At 47.1% G+C, this 14,754-nt stretch overlaps 1 protein-coding gene across 4 annotated transcripts in view; it reads left to right on the forward strand.

Annotated features, from left to right (window-relative positions):
* Cog2 (component of oligomeric golgi complex 2) overlaps positions 1-14,754 on the forward strand; it is a 33,299-nt gene that overhangs the window by 1,662 nt on the left and 16,883 nt on the right. For 2 of the 4 annotated variants that reach the window (XM_071619807.1, XM_071619808.1), the window contains exons 2-6: positions 7,056-7,217; positions 8,133-8,198; positions 10,179-10,259; positions 11,709-11,812; positions 14,028-14,114. In XM_071619807.1, coding sequence (XP_071475908.1) covers positions 7,056-7,217; positions 8,133-8,198; positions 10,179-10,259; positions 11,709-11,812; positions 14,028-14,114 — 500 coding nt within the window. The remainder of the gene's footprint in view (positions 1-7,055; positions 7,218-8,132; positions 8,199-10,178; positions 10,260-11,708; positions 11,813-14,027; positions 14,115-14,754) is intronic. The other 2 variants (XM_027947967.2, XM_027947969.2) reach the window with 1 other exon arrangement.

Raw genomic sequence — 14,754 nt, forward strand, 5'->3', positions numbered from 1 at the left:
TCCAAAAACTTGCACTTAGAGTAGCTTGAGTGTGGGAGGATGTCAGAAAGGAGACTGGACCAGTAGGTGGGGTGGGGTTGCAAGTTGGAATGGGCCTTGTGTGATATTTGAGGAATTTGTGCTCCATGCAAAGTTCATTGTGGAGCTAGTCAACTTTTTTTTTTTTTTTTAAGGAGAGAATTTTTTAATATTTATTTTTCAGTTTTTGGCGGACACATCCTTTTTTTAAATTTTATTTTTTATGGTGCTGAGGATCGAACCCAGTGCCCTGCGCATGCCAGGCGAGCGTATTACCGCTTGAGCCACATCCCCAGCCCTTACAGTCAACTTTAAAGTGGGAAATTATATAGTCACATTCGTGGCATTGGGACTGATTAATAACAGGAGGTTACTTAACCCTTAGGGTTGGCAGCCAGTTGACAGGAAGTAGGACATAAGGCTCAGTGGTAGGAGAGAAGGTGGTGTGCTAACAAGGACAAGTTAGACCATGAACATGGGCATACTTTTGAAATCACATCCTTCCTCTGTCTCCTTGTGTGACTTCACAGGCCATCAGATGGGTATATCCTCAGCTGCTGCTAACAGTCTCAATCCTGCCTTCCCCAACTGGTCTGGGGCTTGGCCTTCTGAACTGTGCACTGTTGCTGGCTGGCATGTCCTCATCTTCACAGAACCTTCTTACCCCTCTCCCCATGCCTCCCCACTGGCTTTCACACATGTGCTTGTGATTTAGTTTCTTCCCCTCAGTCCCCCACCTTTAGCTCTTCCCTGGAACCCCGGGATTCAGAGTTGTCACCTTTCACTCACGGTCACTTCCTGCTGACTTACGGCCCCAGTATTCCTCTGCATAGTTCTCACTTTCAGCGGATGTTGATCTAGTACACCTTTCCCATCTCCTTCCTTCACCTCAGCAGACCATTGCTTTTTCAGAGACGCTCTCTGGCTTTATTTTAAATAGTCATTGTCCCTCTCATAGCCACTGAATGGCTGTCTATAGGCTCAGTCATGTGTTCTTTCCTTTTCACGTGCCCTGGTGATGTGCTCCATGCAGATTCACTGACCACCTATAGGCAGGTGACACAGGTTCCTGTCTCTGGCATGTGTGTCTCCTGATCTCCAATTCTGTGTACTCAGCTCCCTGACGTCCTTCTGGGGTAACCCTGCACCTCAAATTCAGCATGTTTAAAGCTGGATGTGTGGGAAACAGAGGAGTGAACTTCCTTCCCTTGAAGCCTTTTACCTTCTCGTCTTACCTGTCCAGAAAATACTCCACCACCCAGCCAGAAGATGAGTGCTCCTTTTTTTTTTTTTTTTTTTTAGTTTTAGATAGACACAATATCTTTTATTTTTTATTTTTATTTTAATGTGGTGCTGAGAATCGAACCCAGTGCCTCACGCATGCTAGGCAAGTGCGCTACCACTTGAGCCACAACCCCAGTCCCAGATGAGTGATTCTTTTCCCCTTTCCATAGTCCAGTCTGTTACCAGGCTTCATGATTTCACTTCTAAATGCCTCTTTTTTTTTTTTTTTTTAAGAGAGAGAAAGAGAGAGAATCTTTTTTTTTTAGATGGACACAACACAATGCCTTTATTTTTTATGTGGTGCTGAGAATTGAACCCGGGTCGTGCCCGTGCTAGGTGAGCGCTCTACTGCTGAGGTACAATCCCAGCCCCCTAAGTGTCTCTTGAACTCATCTTCTCTCAATCTCCTCCATGACCTTCTGAGTTAATTTTATTTTGGGCCATTGTACTCATGGCTGCTTCTGAGTTTCCTTCGTCCCTTGTAGCCTTGTCTAATCCTTTTTCTATATTGCAGGCAGGATGCTCTTTTCAAAATGCATATCTGATCTTGCAAGTATACTGGCTGGTCTGTGTGCCTGGCCGAGAGAAAACATTTCCCAAAACATCTTGATAATATTCCACAACAGTGCACTCATTCCATTGGCAGGTAATCCTTAATGGCATGCAGTTTGTTTCAGTCAGAGTCTAAATCTGCCTGTGTTGAACTTAGGTCCTTTCTAGGGCCTCCACCTCTTGGTGGCGTTATTAGACCTCTGGACTGGCACTTCATACCTCTTTAATGACATGAGAAATTGGGAGCGTCCTTGTGACTGTCAGTGTCAACAATATGTTAATGAACTAGTGGGAGATGAACCACTCTTTGAGAGTCCTCGGTATTTTATTTGGATAATTGTGAATATTGAAGCAAGTGTCCAGGGCCACCTGTTTGTCTTGGTGTAGAGACACTACTGATCGAATAGTGACAGCATGAGGTACACACTCCAGTTTCAGCTCTGCTGACTGCCCATGTGACCATGCAGAACACTGGCTTCTCTGGAATATATCTCCTTGTTAGTATGATAGGGTGGCATTTATCTGATTAATATTTGCAGTTCCTTCCAGCTCTTGACATTCTGTGTTTTTTCTGAAAAAAAAAAGGAAAGAAACTGGTACTCTTTTCTTGGTTTACAGATGAGGAAGCTGAGGCCCATAAGTGGTTCGCCTCCCTAAGGTCATACCCCTAGTGAGGGCAAACTAGGGCCTCTGTCTGCTGACTCCCAGGCTTTGGCATTGGAGAAGTAGAAGCAAGGCACCTTGTCTCAATAGGAGGAGCTCTATGCTCAGAGTAACATCAAGAGCTCACGAGCCAGAGCTGAGGTGCATTGCCTTGCGTTCAGGGCTGAGGCCAAGGCCTTTCACTAAGGAAGGGAGTCTAGTCTAGCACGCCTGGTAAGCTGGCTCCGCCTATGGGTTAGATGGAGTGAGTGTGGCCAGAGGGGGAAGGTGGGCTGCCAGGCATTGGATGCACGGACAGGAGCTGGAGACAGTGACGAAAGGGTTTGTACCACAGCTTCCATCAGCAAGAAGTGGAAGTGTCTGCTGCTGCAGACCCTCACCAGCATCTGGTGCATCCTGGCACCTTGTTTACCTTCCCAACTCCCTAAGAACACGTGATATCCGTCATGTTTTCAGATCTTTTGCCCATTTTTAAAGTACATTATTTCTTATTGCCCCCTTACCGATTGGCAAACAAAAATTGTGTTCAGAAATGTGTCGTGATGAGCAAAAAGTGCGACTTATGCAGTACAGGGGGAGAAATAAAGAATATCCACGCACTTCTGCCCTAGTCAATGCTTTATTCACTCAAATCACTCAATACCATTTCACTCTGTAGGTTCTTAATCGAGAAAACGATAATCCTTAATGCTGGGCACTGCAATAGACAATCAATTCACAGCAAACAATTCTAGATTAATTCTAAGCACTGCAAACACACTTAATCATGACAGGCTCATGACAGACATTCCCTCTGCATGCTAAATTCAAGTGTCCGATCTAAAGTCTCAAGCTCTAGGCTTTAAGTCCAGCAGGTACACACTTACACCGAGGTGATCAGATCAGGAACCAAGACAGGCTTCTCCTAGGGTAGAGCTGACAGCTGACTGAGGAAAGGGTGGTAGGGAGAAGTTGTGGCTCTCCCCAGGGTCAAGATATGACTGCAGAGTTTGAGAGCAATGAGGAAGATGCAGAGGATCAGCAAAGGATGAGAAGAATTGGGATATCAGTCCACGTCCTCATCAAGCTCTCAGCATGAGGGCATCAGTGTTGGCTGGCTGAATGTCTCTTCATTTGCTCTATTATTTATACCAAATTTTGGGGCTTTTGACCTCCCTTTCAAACCTTATCATCTGTCCCCTGGATCTCTTAGTGACATCATTTACCCTGGGGTTAAAACATTTGCTCTGGTGGTTCCCACCTTGATCTTTTCACCTTTCCCTCTTATCCAGTGAGGGCAGCCTGACGGAAGCTTCATTCTGAGTTTATCAGGTGGGGGAAGTGACTTGTTTGTGCCTGAGGGCCATGCTGGAGGGTTCCATTGGCCATGCCTGATGAGACTGCAGGTGTCAAACTGGAGTTTTTAAAGTGGAGTTGCTTAGGTTCAGGCCTAAGGTCATCATCACTGAATGGTGTCCATCTTCTCTGATGCTTGTGAAGTGATTGCCATAGTCATGCTAGTATGACTACTGAGGGTCATACTACCCTCCTGTGCTGACCCTCCCCGTTCCCTGTGGTCAGAGGGCATAAAATCCACTTTTTGGAGCCGGATTATTAAACTACAGTTATGCTGTAGGTTTGCTCTCTGGAGTGCGTTCATCTCATCCGTGAAGTCTGTACCCCTGGACCCCACCCACAGCCCTGATGTCCACCCTTCTGCATACTCCAAGGTGCTGTGTGTAAGTGGGGCCACGCGGTGCCTGTGTTCCTGTGTCTCACGTCACTGTCTCCATCAGCTTGGTGGCAGGTGGTAGGCTTCCCTTCCTTGCTGGGCAGGCACATGGTGTGCGCTGTGTTTGCCTTGTGCCTTTACCTGGAGGTGGACACTGGCCACCTGTCATAGCTGTGGTGAACATGGCCTGCAGATTCTTCCAAGAGGGACTTCATTTCCTTTGGATAAGTCCCAGCAGTGAGTTGTTGGGTCCAAAGGTGTTCTTTTACTTTTTAGGAGCCTTCATGCCGTTTTCCATATAGGCTGCAAGATTTTCTGTTGTTTCTAATACTTCTGTCTGTATTTGGGGTTCAGCACCTTTATCAGGTTATCTGTCCTGTCAATATTTTCCCCCAGCCTGTGTCTGTCTTTTCCATCACTGGATAGTGTCTTGTAGAGCAGAAGCTTTTGGTTTGAATGGAAGTCTAGCTTATCAATATTTTCTTTCCTAAATTGTTTTTGGTGTTGTGTCTAAAAAGTCATTGCTGAAGCCAAGATCATCTAGACTTTTCTCCTGTGTTATCTCTTAGAAGTTTTATAATTTTGTGTTTTAAATTTAGGTCTATGATCCATTTTGAATTATTTTTTGAGAAAGGTATAAACAATTTATGTTTCAACAATTCTGTTTTTTGGTACTGAATTGAACTCCGGGAACACTTTACCACTGAGCCACATCCCAAAGCTTTGTTTTTGTTTTGTTTTTTAATTTAAAAATTTTTTAATTTTAGCTGTTGATGGACCTATATTTTATTTTTATATGTGATGCTGAGAATTGAACCCTGTGCCTCACACATGCTAGACAAGCGCTTAACCACTGAGCCACAACCCCAGCGACCCCCACCCTAGAGCATTTTAAGTTTATTTTGAGACAGGGTCTGGCTAAGTTGCCCAGGCTGGCCTTGAACTTGTGAGCCTCCTGCCTTTGCCTCCCAATTGCTGGGTTATAGGTGTGTGTGCCATTGAGCCCAGCTGGGTTTTTTTACACATGGAGGTCCAGTTTTGCCAGCATCCCTTTTGAAGTGGCCATCTTTCCTCTTGGTTTTGCCTGGGCCCTGTGTCAGCGATCTGCTTACTCTGTCTGTGTGGCTGTTTCTGGGTGCTTTGTTGTTACCCTGGTCTTTGTTCTTTGGCCAGACCCAGTGGCCTTAGTGACAGTAGCTTTAATAGGAAATGTTAAAAGTGTTAAGGAAGGATAGTGTCTGTCCTCTGGATTTGCTTTTCTTCTTCAGAGTTGTGTTGGATAGTCTCAGTCTTTTGCCTTTCCAAATATGCTTTAGAATCATTCTATTAATAAACCCATAGTTCCTGGGATTTTGATTGGGGAAGAACTGAGTTAAGGATATTGAGTTTTCCTACTACCCATGAACTGGTATATCTCTACATGTTTTAGGTCTTACATTGCTTTCTTTCATTGGAGTTTTGTAGTTTTCCTCATGTAGATCTTGTGCAATTTGTTAAATTTGTACTTTGTGTGCTAATGTGAATGTGTTGTGCTTTTTTGTTGTTGTTGGGGTTACTGGGGATTAGACTCAGGGTACTCAACCACTATTTTGTATTTTCTTTCTTTGGAGATAGGGTCTCACTGAGTTGCTTAGCACCTTGCATTTGCTGAGGCTGGCTTTGAACTCATGATCCTCGCGCCTCAGCCTCTGAAGCTGCTGGGATTACAGGAATGCGCCACCACGCCCAGCTGTGTTGTGCTTTTACTTTCAATCCACTTGTTCCCTGCTGGCTTGTGGGAGAATAGTTGGGTTTTTAAAAATATTTTCCTTGCAACTTGCCTTGCTACTGTTGTGTATGAGTTCCAGGGGCATTGTTGTTTTGGGTTGGTTTCCTTTGGGATTTTCTATACCATTACATCATCAGAGCACAAAAGCAATTTTATGTCTTCCTTCCCCGTCGGTACATCTTGTATGTCCTTCTGTTCGCTTAAACATAGAGTTATTGAGCAGGATTAGTGAGAGGGGCCATTCCTGCCTGTTCCCCATCTTAAGGGGAGGAGTCTGTGTTCTCCCTTGACAGAAGTTTAGCTGTGGGTTGTTTGTAGGTGTTGTCTGTAGAGTTGAGGAACTTTCCCATCTTGTTTCTGGTTTTCAGAATGTATTTGTCATGAGTGGTGTGGATTTTTTCAAATGCTTTTTCTGCATCTGTTAATATCACATTTCTCTGTTGATGTGATGGATTAATAGATTTTTTGATTAAACCATCTTTGCATATTATTGTTATTAATTTTTTGAGATGGAGTCTTGCTGTATTGCTCAGGCTGACCTCAGACTTTGTGCAGACTTCTGTGTGCCACAGACACACTCAGGTGGTGGTGCTTGGGAGAAGCAGTTACACACAGGCCTGCATGTTAAGGTTGTGTGTGCACACCTGTGTGTTTGTGGTCTGGGAAAAGGTCTGCAAGGAGGTAAAGCTCAGTGTTAAATAGTGTCAAAGTACACATCAGTAGTGCTTATCCCTGAAGCTTGGAAGTTGGTTGTGTTTTTTTTAATCCTATCTTGCATTGCACATTTATCACTTATAAAATTCGGGAGAAAAAAGCTTTCCTGTTCTGAGAAGCATCCAGCTGAAATATCATCTTGAAAACAGTCCTCTGTGGAGTTGAGTTGAACTCCATGGAGGAGTTCCTCGTCAGGCCCCTCTGGGTGCCCTCATGAGGTGACCAGCAGGTGCTCCCCTCGGCACAGTGCTGGCCTATGAGTGATTGGAGTGCTGTCTCTTCCCTCTGCATAGGAAACCTGGGGACACCGCAGTCATTCTTCCCTCTCCTGGTTTTACTTTCCAGGAAGATTTCGACGTCGACCACTTTGTGTCTGACTGTAGGAAGCGGGTGCAGCTAGAGGAGCTGAGGGATGACTTGGAGCTGTATTACAGGCTGCTTAAAACAGCCATGGTGGAGCTCATCAACAAGGACTACGCCGACTTCGTCAACCTCTCGACAAACCTGGTAACAGAGCCTTGGTCCCTGCTGTTCACTGTGCGCACACATGATTTCTCTCATGTGGAGTGTGCTCAGAAACTTTTTAGTAGTAGAACTGGACTTCCTTGGTATACCTTCTTGTTTGTAGTTCCTGCTCATCCAGGACTTGCCTCCTGCTTGTCCTGAGCAGGTGTCAAGGCCCAAGAGTAAAGGTACCAGGGCGGAATAGGGGCAGCTGCTGCTGGCCCCAGGAAAGTGCGCTGGAACCAGCTAATTTGTCCTCAAGGAAATGTTTAGTTTGCTTTCAGATATGTGTGCTAGCCAGAGCCAAGTTGGCAGTGGCCACTAGGGATCTCCAGGAGGCTTGATTTTTATAAACTGTGAGAATAAGTTTCACTGAGTAGTTTGTAAAAGTAGTTTAGAAATGCTTGGGTTTTAATGCTCCCAAAATTTGCTTTGTAGTCTTCTTGGTCATATTTTATTTTGCTCTTAAATCTGTGCATGGAAAGAAGTACAGAAAGTAAACACCTCCATGGAAATTTTGAGAGGCATTAAACTGAATGAGCCACACTGGTTTTGGGAAACACACTGCGGGCTAAACCTTCAGTGGGATTAGAAACCCAGGAGACTTTACTCCTGTCCTATTTAATTCAGATTTTCTCAAGTCAAGCTGTTGTTCATCAGGCTCTTGTGCCAACTGGTTGGACGTCATAAGTTCACCTCCAAAAGTTTTCAGTCATTAAGAACTTTCATCCAGAGGCAGATGTGTCAAGGGAGCCTTTTGTTGATGATAACTTCCCATACCTTTGTGGATTTCACATGTATAAACAGATTTTTTAATACGATTTTTTAAAAAGTCTAGTACTGCTTCAGCCATTAGATAGATGCTTACCACCACTCTTGCCTGTGAAGTGTTTGTGCCACAGTGTCTTTTGCCCTTAGGTTGGCATGGACAAGGCCCTCAACCAGCTTTCTGTGCCTTTGGGACAGTTACGAGAGGAGGTTCTGGTAAGTCCCCAAATAACATTAAACAGACTACCATAAAGCATGATGTGCTTGTTTTGTTGCTGTTTTTGAATGATCAGAAATTACAGCACTCACTCAAAAAAGTAAGAATAAGTGGTTCTTTTTGTTTGCATGTGATAGTGCAACCTAAAAAAGTCTTTGATTTGAAGGTGACAGATTCTTAGAGTTAGCGTTAAAATGTGGGAAGAAAGAGGTTTTTTGAAAACATCTCCTTAATAAGCAGTCACCAGCTTGCAAGTGCACTGTGTTTTAAACATTTGTGATTGTCCAAGTGTTTCCCCAACTGGTGTTTCATGTGTGGTTAGGTTCCTAGAGCAGCTCACAGAAGCCATTTAGCCCAGTGCAACTGAGGATGATATGAAGTTAATGTAATCCTAATAGACATGGTGTTTTTATGTTTCTCAGACCAGGCTGGCTGTGGGAATGGGACTCCCCACCTCTAGCCTTGAACAGTAGAGGGACAGTTCTGGCAGTGTTTGCCCTTAGGTCAGCATGGACAAGGCCCTCAATCAGCTTTCTGTGCCTTTGGGACAGTGGACATGCTACCCTGTCCACTGCCCTCTAGCCACCTCCCCGTCTCTGTCAGTTCCCAACTTGGGGCCCCCAGCACAGATGAGCTGTCACAGGCTTGGTGCACTACACTGTCATTTCCTGTGTAGACCACTGGGTTGTGTGCAGCCAGGACCGCCTGTGTACTGTCCCTAAGAGTGCCTGGCACATGGTCAGCTCTGAGATACAACATGAGGAGACTTTGAGTCTCTGTGTGGGGCTGGGAAGACAAAGTAAGGTCCACAGGAGGAGGCCAGATGTTCACATGTTCTCGATGTGAACATCGAGAGAAGTCCTGATCTGTGTCTTGAACATTTACATTTCATTTGATTTTTAAAAAGTGTGTCAAGGTAGCTGTCTGTGCAGTGGTCTACTGCTAGATTCCACACCCTCCTTGGCTTCCTAGACTCTCCTGTCCAGCCCTGTGGATGGGCCTTTCCCGAGCCTCCATCTCATCTGTTGCCCTCCTGACTTCTGCTGTCACTTGTCACCTGCCAGCACCCTGTCCCCACCTTTTCCTGCAGCCACGCATGTGGCTACCGCTTCCCCTAGGATTTGGCCATAGACTTTTGCTTCCTTTTTGAAGCTGCTCTGAGATTCTGAGGTCCCTGAGAGCTGAGACTGTTTTCTCTGTTGCGTTTTCGTGTTTTAGTAGCTGACATTCAATGGGAAATTCCTAATGTTTGTTGAATGAATGGATTTACTTTGCTGTAGAACTTTCGTGATCTGTCCAGTTTATCATGTGGCTTCCATTACCTCATTTTAGTCTTGTCCCTGATGATCCCTTGCTTGGCTTGAGTCATCAGCTTACGACCTAACCTGTTTTTCCGCCTGTGACCTCCCCCTTTTACTGGCCATCCATTCAGGCTTCTTGACTCCTGAATTTCCCCATAGGCCATCCTCATCACAACCTGTCAGTGTCAGAGCGAATAGGAGCTGGTCCTGAGACCTGTCCGGGCCACGCCCTCCAAAGCCAGCCCCTCTCTGAATTCTGCTCTTCTCCCCCAGGTCTGTGGTGCACCTGGGTGTGTGCCCGGCAGGCCTAGGTGTCTGTCCCCACCCGTCTTTGGAGGCCCCTCTGTGCTCAGCAGCGCCCGCAGGCTCCTTGGGTCTGCCTGGGCCCCACCCTCTTCCAGAGGCCCAGGGGCTGCCAGGTTTACCCTCCCTGCCCTGACTGCCTAAGTGCTTGTCCTACCTGGATTATTTTATTTTGGCAGCTACTTCAATGTGACTGTGGCTTCATGTCACTTTGCCTGAGTAACCTGACAACAGTTGTGCCTACTACTTTGAAATTCTGTCAGTATCTGCACAGTCCTGGCCTGTAGACACTGAGTCCTCTGGAAATGAATTAAGTGTGTAAATTTTGTGATGTTACAAAACAGTTTTTTCAGTACACCCTCTTCATTGTTTTAGAGTCTTAGGTCAACTGTCAGTGAAGGGATTCGGGCAGTGGATGAACGAATGTCAAAACAAGAGGACATTAGGAATAAAAAGGTAAACCCTGACACCTGACCCCAGAGCCTCCACTGCTCGTGCAGCTATAGCTGCTGGACTGTGGGGCCTATGGTCTGAGGCCTTGGTGGGGAGGAGCGTGGTGTTCCTCGAGCTCAGGGATCTGCGGCCCGGCCACGTGCTGAGGGGCAGTGCCCAGGCCTTCTCACTCCTGGTCTGTTAGGTCCTGTGGTAAAATGGGTGAGGAAAGTAAGGACTTTCTAAAAGGAAATTGCATATTGCTCTTGTGCTTTATTTGTGGGAGCATTAACATTTTTAAAGAAATATGTGACCAGCCAACCCCGTTTCCCACTGCCATCTCATTCTTTTCAGTCACATTACCTACTAAAGACAGAGGACAGAGTTTCCGAGTGGTTGTATTTTAAAATTCCACTTTTTTCAGAGGAAGAAGCTGCCTCAAGGGCATGAAGCCTTCAGAGCAGGCGAGCTAGCCGCTTCCCAGCCATGTCCTCTGTGTCTTTTGGAGGTGCCGGAGCACTCTTGCAGCGTCCCCCCAGGCTGCCCCTGCAGGCTCCTGCTCTGGGGAGGGGGTACCACGCTTCAGGCCTGCCCAGTCTACCTGTTCTCCCCGTTGTGTCATGGCTTAGGCACTGCCTCGCTGTGCAGTGGCTCTGGGTGAACTTGAACTTTCTTTGTGATTTTTGTGTGTGTGTGATCGTTAGTCATACTGGCTGAGTTAGTTGGATTTAGAATTTGTAATTCTCACCCTGGAATGTGCTCTGCCCAGAGCCTGATTTGGAGACCTTCGATTCCAAATGGTTCTCCTGAAGGCCCCTCTCAGCTTTTCCGGCTGAGAACGTGGCACCTCTCTAAGAGAGCTCCTGTTCCCAGTGTCTGGAGCAGCGTGTTCCCAGCAGATGCTTAGTAGCCATGGTTCTGCTGGGTTTTTGTTTGTTTAAAATTTGGTGCTGAAAATGGACCATGCTAGGATGCTCATGCTAGGCACTGTTTGCCCTGAGCCACCCAGCCCAGCACCCGTTCCTTTAGGAATAACTGTATCTCTTGGTGTCTGTAATGAATCGACCTTTGAGTGTGTGGGTACAGCAGGCTCGTGTAATTCAAGAGGATCCGGGTGATTGTGAATCAAAACAAAACCTGAAGAGTGGTCTCAGGAAAATGAATGTAGCACCAAAAGAAAGGTTGTTTAAGATAAGGAAAGTAGAAAAGAAGAAGGATGCAGGTTTGGGAAAGCAGTGACGTGTTGTGTTTGTTTAACTGTAAAATAAGAATAGTGAAACGTGCTGGTTCTGGAAAGCCAAGGTGAAGACTTGCTCTCTAGGGAATTTGATGTGCTATGGAAGTTGTGAAAACGTGGAGGCTCTGAGTATCCTGTGTTGGCGCTGCTCTCTGCCTCCTCTTACGTGGGGAGATGCGGTGGTTGCGATGAAGCATGCTGATGACTTTCTCTTTGCCTGATGTTCACTTTCACAGATGTGTGTGCTGAGGCTGATGCAAGTTATTCGATCTGTTGAGAAAATTGAAAAAATCCTAAATTCTCAAAGTTCTAAAGAGACATCTGCACTAGAAGCAAGCAGGTAAGTATTTTTACTAAATACTTCACACCCAGGCTGGAGATTTTTTGGAGTTAGTATTCGTTTCCTCTGAGGGGAAAACCCCATAAGAAAATCCAAGTCTCTAGCTTAGTGTTTTTTGTTTTTTAATTTTTTTTCTTTTAATATTTTTAAAGTTATCAATAGATCTTTATTTTATTTATTTATATGTGGTGCTGAGAATCGAACCCAATGCCTCACACATGCTAGGCAAGCGCTCTACCACTGAGCCACAACCCCAGCCCTGGCCTAGTATTTTTAAAAGTAGCTCAAGAAAAGTGGAGTGCCAGAGTTGACGGGCCTGGAGGCTGCAGGGCGCGGTTCCCGCCCGCCTTTCTGGGGCTCAGGCAGTGTGCTGCTGTGGAAGGTTTTACCTCTGAGCTGCTCACCCATGAACTAGCGGAGTCCTGCTGATCTGGGGAAACCACATTCATCTTAGCCCTCCTTTTTCAGTAGGCCAAGGCATTGCCATTGACGTGTCTCAGGTCAGCATGCTTGTGTCGTTTAGGAGCAGGACAGTACACTGTGGTTGAAGTGTAGATGTTGAAGTGGAAACTCCTTGCTGGATACAGACAGCCTTTTCCTCATCACACCATCGCTGTCTTACCGTCCACTCTGAGTTTCATGCCAGTGGGCAGATGAGTGACTCAGGAATGAGTGGTATAGGTCCTGCAGACCCCAGCAGGATCCCCACCGGAAGGTTCTGGGTGCAGTGGGAGGACACAGCTTGGTGCTGCACACCAGCCAGGCCGAGTGCCACCTGTGGAGTGACGCTGCACTGCTGGAGCGCCACCTGAGGCTTGGGGGCAGCCGGCTGGTGCCTGCACCTCGCAGGCCCTCAATCCTGTTGGCAGCCACTGCCCTTCCCCAAAAAGCTGGGATGAGCTTCTGGGAGGCCACCATGACCAGATAGAACTGGTCGTCCTGTAAAGGTCTGCTCTTGCCTTCCAGGAACCTTGACTCAGATGTGGAGGGCCTTAGGACAGCTGGCTCCTGCCTCTCGGCTGAGGAGGGAAGTGTGCTCCAAGGCCTCACCTGCTCAGGCAGGGTGTCTAGGGAGTGGTCAGGGACTGCAGGCCTCCATACTGGTGCTTCTGCCCCTTTGTGTCACTTGTGTTGTCACCTTAGCACTGAGAAGTCAGTGGCGTCTTGGTTGTCTTTAGCTCCTCTACCTGTTCTCCTCCCACTGCAGTAACAGCCCTCCACCTGTGCCCTCTCGTGGCACACCCTGCCCGCCCTCTGTCTTTGCCTATTCCAGCTATTCCTCCTCCAGGCTGCATGTCCCCTTTGATGCCAGCTCTGCTGGTGTCAGTCCTCAGGGCCATACTCCTTGTCTGCACTCTCTGGGTACCTTTACCTGCTGTTCTGGTCTTGACCACCCTGGAGAGCTGGGCTCTTTGCTCTATCCTTAGACGTGGTCAGCCCAACCACTGGAGTCTCCTGTCTGTTCTACAGGCTCCTCGCATTGATCTTGTTGAAAACTGGACTTGTGACCCTTCTCCACCTCTCTCCACCTGTAAAACACTCTCCTCTTTCTTCTCTTGTTTCAGGAAACAGTGCCTCCTTTCCCTAGGACCCAGCTTAGAGTCCTCGGGGTTCACTTTCCCTTTGTCCCTCCTCTCCTCTTCTCTGGCACACTAGGCAGTCCTGCAGTGGGTGTGGCTGCCTCGCTTGCAGACCTGGAGGTGTCTGCTTCTTGCCTCCCTCTCCCACTGCCTCTTTCAGGCTTGGCCTCCTGGCTGGCCATTCACCTTCTCTAATGCATTGACTCCGAAGCTGCCTGTCTGGTTTTTCAGATTGGTCCAGTCGCAGCTCACCTTTGACCTCCTAAGCCCCTCTTGGCCATTTCTGTACCGCTGTTTGGATCTACCGTGGTTCCCTGATGGTGAACCCTGTGAAGTACGTTCCACAAGTTACCTGTGGCTGTCTGTCTTCCAAGGCTTCCTTCACTTTTGCCCCCTGTGGTCTGCCTGACTTTCTTTTTGTGTCTTCCACATCTAGCTCACAGCATGCTTAAGGTGTGGAGAGGTGGTTGTTTAAGATACTGTGCTAACTGCAGAAACACTATGGATTTGTTTTTTAAAATTCACTCCTCTCTCCTGCCTTGGATACTGTCGTCCCCCTGCTGTCTTTAAACTCAGGCCCAGTTGGGACTATAGTGAATGTCCCAACAAGACACTGAAAAAGTTACCTTTTATAGGTTGGACTGCAGGATTACTTCCTCCAGGAGGTCATCCCTTATCTCTCAGATGCTCTGTGCTTCCAGCAGCCTCCAGGGAGCTTCTCTGTGAGTTGGAGCCATGGACTAAGTTGTGTGCTTTCTCAATAGACTGTAAGACCCCTGACATGAGGCCAGGCTTCCCTTGTTACACCTGCAGTGTGGAACCAGTGGTACCTAAGGAGAGCTGCCAGACCTCACCCACTGGTCCCTGAGTGCTCTCCTGTACCTTCCCTGGCAGTGTCCATCCTAATGCAGCAGATCTGAGCTCCTTTAGCTCTGGATCACCTTCAGAGGCATCAGCAAGCCTTGAGCTATAGAGAAGGGTGCAGCCAGGGCATGTTAGTGACTGGCGAACATTCCCGCAGGGTGTCCCCAGCCAGGGCATGTTAGTGATGGGCGAGCGTTCCCGCAGGGGGTCCCCTCCTCTCTGTCTGGACAGGATCTTCTGTGTGTTTCTGCTCACTTGCCACTTGTCCAGCGGAAGTACCTTTGTATTTCTCCTTTGCTGGCTTCCTCCTCTTGATTGGTGTTGACACTCCAGTGTGTGTTTAGAGACAGAAGTGCATTTATCACAGATAGATTCGGCCTGACTCAATAAGTGTCCTCTTTAGGACTCGGAGCAAATAGCCCGATAGCCCGATTGCTATTTCTGCTGTGCATAACTTAATTTTAAAGTAAGCTATTACATGAGCTTTTGGCATTTGAG

Source organism: Marmota flaviventris, chromosome 12 (assembly GCF_047511675.1).
Source record: "Marmota flaviventris isolate mMarFla1 chromosome 12, mMarFla1.hap1, whole genome shotgun sequence".
Taxonomy (NCBI): Eukaryota; Metazoa; Chordata; class Mammalia; order Rodentia; family Sciuridae; genus Marmota; species Marmota flaviventris.